This window comes from Cebus imitator, unplaced genomic scaffold, assembly GCF_001604975.1.
Source record: "Cebus imitator isolate Cc_AM_T3 unplaced genomic scaffold, Cebus_imitator-1.0 Scaffold188, whole genome shotgun sequence".
Taxonomy (NCBI): domain Eukaryota; kingdom Metazoa; phylum Chordata; class Mammalia; order Primates; family Cebidae; genus Cebus; species Cebus imitator.
The window spans coordinates 4,295,761-4,300,386 of record NW_016107503.1 but is presented as its reverse complement, the minus strand read 5'-3'; the positions used below and the strand labels follow the sequence as shown (position 1 = coordinate 4,300,386).

The 4,626-nt window shown below is 50.6% G+C and overlaps 1 protein-coding gene across 1 annotated transcript in view; it reads right to left on the bottom strand.

Moving 5' to 3' along the window:
- Nucleotides 1-2,823: 2,823 nt before the first annotated feature.
- The window catches only part of THEM5 (thioesterase superfamily member 5), an 8,296-nt gene continuing 6,493 nt past the window's right edge, over nt 2,824-4,626 (bottom strand). The window contains 4 exon segments of the mRNA XM_017546217.2: nt 2,824-3,025; nt 3,342-3,466; nt 3,785-3,878; nt 3,881-3,894. Coding sequence (XP_017401706.1) covers nt 2,883-3,025; nt 3,342-3,466; nt 3,785-3,878; nt 3,881-3,894 — 376 coding nt within the window. The 3' untranslated portion in view covers nt 2,824-2,882.

Below are 4,626 nucleotides of genomic sequence, written 5' to 3'. Positions count from 1 at the left end.
AAAAAAAAAAAGACAAAAAACATATAGTTAGACCGTATTTTCTAACCAGCCTTCTTTGCAGTTTGGGGGGGGGCCTCGTGACTGAGTTCTGGCCAATGGAACCACCTGGAGGCCTGACCCAGAACATCTCCCTTGTGGATTCTTTCATCTGGCAACTGTATGCCAACACCGAGGGTGACTTTGGAAGTCCAGTATTGGAGATAACAAAGCTTTTGTCAGCCAGGGTCCTGAATGACTCCTAGACACCACTGGCTGAACTTTATGTGAGTGAGAAATACATTCTATTTGAAGATATGGGTTCAGCTATGGAGATTTAAAGCCTTACCTGTTTTAACATTTGGTTTTACCATACCTAATAACAAAGTCCTTTACGATATGGCCCTGGAAGCTCTCATTCTTTGGTAAACCTTCCCTGATCTTAAGCTCCGCCTGAACATCCCCTCCACCTACTAGCCTCAGTGGAATTCCGGCAGTCTCAGGACAGGTCACCTCTTTCGTGTAGCCCTCTCTGTGGAAGCTGGTCCCATCCTTCGCCTCCCCAGGTTTAGAGGAGCTGCAGACTTCTCCTGGGCAGCCTTTGCCTCCTCCATTGTTGTTCTTCCTCACAGCAAATCTTTTGTCCTTAGAAATGTGTACCAGCTGTGTTGCTCTCTTTCCTCCCCCTCCACTGTTCTCACCCGACTCACCCACCATTGCCCTTGGGTTTTGCCAGCTGGCTCCCACCTTCCTCTCTCCTAAGGTTGGTGCCACTCCAGACACCTGTGTTCTACCAGCAGGGCACTCAAGCATGTCTTGGCCACACGTGTACCTGGTACCTGTTTTCCTGATCCCTGCAGCGGCTTTTCCGAACCATCCCCCTTCCTCCAGACCGCTCTTTCCCCACTGATGGCCTTGCCTTCCATGTCACTGAGAAAGTTGAAGCACTCTGGGTCGAATCCCCTCAACTTCCTGTCCCGATCTCTACTTCCTCAACTTCCTGTCCTGATCTATACTTTTCCTCCTTCCTTTGGTCTCAGTCATGCTGATGCTCTCCCATGGCTTCCAAGACAGCTCTAAGAGAGCTGCTCTGTTGGATGGCGGCCCTGATTCTCTTTCTCCTAAAGGTTTCAGCCTCTCTCCACTAGCAATTTATAATACACTCAAATATCTTTCCTTGAATAACAACAACATTCCTAGAAAGAAGCATCTACATTCATTTCCCCATTCTCTGTTCATATTTTCATTCACCGTAATCTGGATTTTTCTTCCACCTCCTAAAATTGCTCTGGCAAAGGAAACCACATTTTCTTCATGACCAAATCCAAAGGCTTCTTTTTAATTTTATGATGTGCCGATTTATTTTATTTTCCTACTATTTTGCTTTTTGTAGAGATGAAGGCCTCACTTTATTGCCCAGGCTGGTCTCAAACTCTTGGCCTCAAGCAATCCTCCCGCCTCAGCCTCCCAAAGTGTTGGGATTACAGACGTGAGTCACTGCACCTGGCTCAAAGGCTTCTTTTTAATTCTCATCTTCCTTGCTTTCTCGTCAGCATTTGCTACTGCTGGCCTCTTCCTCTGAAGGATGGTCGTGCCTGTCCTGTTCTCAGCCTCCGTAGTGGATCCTTGGTCTTCTATCCCAACTTGAAGTCTCAGTGTGACCTAAGGTTCGGGTTCTATATTTGACCCCTTTTCTTCTTCCCTCCCTCCCATTTCCCGTCCCTCCTCACCTCTGTCATTCCCCTTGCCTCCTTCTCACTTTCTGCCTAATGCATTCCCAGGGGCTTCAGGTCACATTTCATATTGACTCACAATGTCGATCAGTAACTCGTCTCTCCTGAGCCCCATAGCACCATATCCACATTCCTGCTGGCACCTGCCACATGGTACAACTTCCATGGGCACTTCAAGCTCGATGCATGTAAAATGGAGCTCATTCTTTACCCCCACCTCTTTCTGTATTTCCAGTGATAATCGCCTGGAAACCTGTCAAGCCAGAAACTTGGAGTCATCCTAGACAGCTCTCATTCACAGATCCACACTGTATAACTGGTGGCAAAATCCTGCACTTGCTGTATTTGTAACATTTTCCCATACCTCTCAGCACGGAGGCCCCGGCCCCTGCAAGCCCTTACTGTCTCTAGTGTAAAGCCTGCAGGGCTCTCCTGACCAGTGCTCCTGCCTTCAGTCTTGCTGATGCCTTACTGCCACTGAGTCATCTTTCTAAATAACAAAGTTCTGTCACTCCCCAGCGCAAGGCCTTTAGAGGCTCCCTGTTGCCTGCAAGACAAAGTTCCAGCTCTCCAGCAGGGATTATGAAGCCTTCCCGTGGCTTGCTCCTGCCCTGCCCACCTTCTCTTTCCATAAACGCCTGCCCTCCTCAACACCTTGCTCTTCTCCAAAGTCCCTGTGCACTTTCACCTCTGCACCTTTGTCTTATTTTCCCTCTGCCTGAGATATCCTCTCCTCCCCTGCCTGCCTAGTGAACACCACTTAACTTTTGAGACGGTTCAGGAAGAGCTTCTTCTAGAAGGCGTTTTCTGATTGCTTTCGTGGAGTAAAATTGCCCTCTCCTCCCTTTTGAGATGACACTGCACTCATGATGGAAGCCAGGGTGGGCGTGGGAGAAGTGTGATGGAGCACTCTGCATTTGGCCCCTGGCTCCCAGATGGCACATCTTGAGGTCAGGGGTCCTGTCCGTCACTGCTGGGTGCCTGGTGCCTCACTCAGTGCCTGGCACCTGGCAGGTACTCAGTAAGTCTTTTAAGTTGGTGCTGAATGGGAAGGTGGGTATGTGGGATGCCCTGGAAAGAGTTTGATTTCCAACCATAGAAAGGCCCTGGGCCGAGAATGGGGCTGTGGGACTTTATTAACTCAGAGAAAAAAAAAGAGCCCTTTCCCTTGCCTCACCAACTGCTTCTTGAGGACCCCTCCCTGCTCTGTGGTGTGTCCCAGGCAGGCAGGAGAAGCAGTGAGAGATTTTCCTGCAGGCACAGTGACTGTTTCTGGGACGACGACCCTTCTTCCTGCTGCAGCTGAAGGAAGACACCTGCAAGAGAAGGGTGAGCTGAGCTGCAAGAGCTGCACTGAGATGGTAGGAGACGGATGGACACTCTGAGCACGTGGCATCAAATTACCCAGTACCTGGGTGCTGTCCTTTCAGGACGGGTTGTATAACTCACACAGAAAAAACCCTAGTTCTGCTCTCCCTCACTTCGTCTGTGTCTCCAGCAGGTGCCCTACCCACCCTAAAGAAGATGGACTGCAGCTTGGGGCGAATCCTTGGCATCTTTCCTTCTTCCTGTTTGTTCTGGGGGTGGGTGGTTGCAGGACGGGGCCTGGGGTGGGGCTGGGGGCTTCTTTACCTGAGGACTTGGCATAGACTGTCTTCTGGTCTCTGCTCTGGGCGATGCAGGACATGTAAAGCTTCTGGTCTTCTATCTTTTCCACTTCTATGTCCATTACAACCAGAGAGCCCACGGGGATCAAGCTAGGAGAGGAGGCAGCTTAGCCCATCTCTTACGTGAACCCGGCCCCCCACCCCTTCACCCTCTGTGTCTTCTTCCCTCTCTTCATTCCTCCCTGCCTCGAGGTCTCATAAGTGGCCCTAGGCTCAGGGCCTTTTTGTCAGCTTCCAAATGTTGGACAGCAGAGGCTGCGTCCTGGCGAGGGACTAGAGGAGCTGCTTGGGAGTGGGCTGGGAAGGAGAGTGGCAGGCAGGGCTCCCATACCCCAGCTGCCGAGGACGGCCACTCCCAGGGATGAAAAGGGCTGTGACTTTGGCCAGTGCCCCAAGGGCCCTTATTACTTTTTGAACCTGATGTTGAGGCTTTGTGTGAGCAGCCCCTGTCCAGCCAGGTAGGCAATTTTAGAAAAGGCTTCGTCCATCATGACTGCCAGGGACCGCCATGGGCAAACCTGGGGGTGGGGGTGGGGTGAGGAGTAAGGTCTGGGCTGAGGCCGCTGAGTGGACCCCCACACTGGGCCTTTCCTCCCTCCTGTGGGGGCCCCGCCTCTCCCTTTCCCTAGACCCTTCCAAACACAGAACTTCAGCCTCAGGGCAGACAAATAGGAAAGGAAACAGCTGCATCCCATCTGATCAAACCCATCAAAATCAGCTGAGCTGATTTGCTTCAGCATGTGTTTGCAGCCACTGATACAACTATTCTGTTTCATCAGGGAAAACGGTTTTTTCCTGATAAAGTAAATAGAAAATGCTTTTCTGATTCATTACCTAATTGCTGGCAACAATTGCCATAATTTGGAAGGATGTGCATACACGGGAAATGAAAAATCCCCTGAACTTTTTGACTCAGTCTTGGAGGCACAACCCTGGGCTGTTTCTCACCTTACCAGTCCCTACAGTCAGTGCGGGGCCCACATGTCAAGATAAGTAAATGTGAAACATAACTTATGACCTATCAAGGCGCTGGCATGTCAGACTTGAGAGCAGTGTTGCCACAGAAAGCAGAGAACCCACTTCAGCAGGCTCATTGCTGAAATTGAGCTGAAATGTTCAAATGCTGCAGACATTTGCTTTATTTAGAGGAGTGCCTAGAATGGCTGGGCGCAGCGGCTCATGCCTGCAATCCCAGCACTTTGGGAGGCTGAGGTGGGTAGATCACTTGAGGTCAGGAGTTCCAGTCCAGC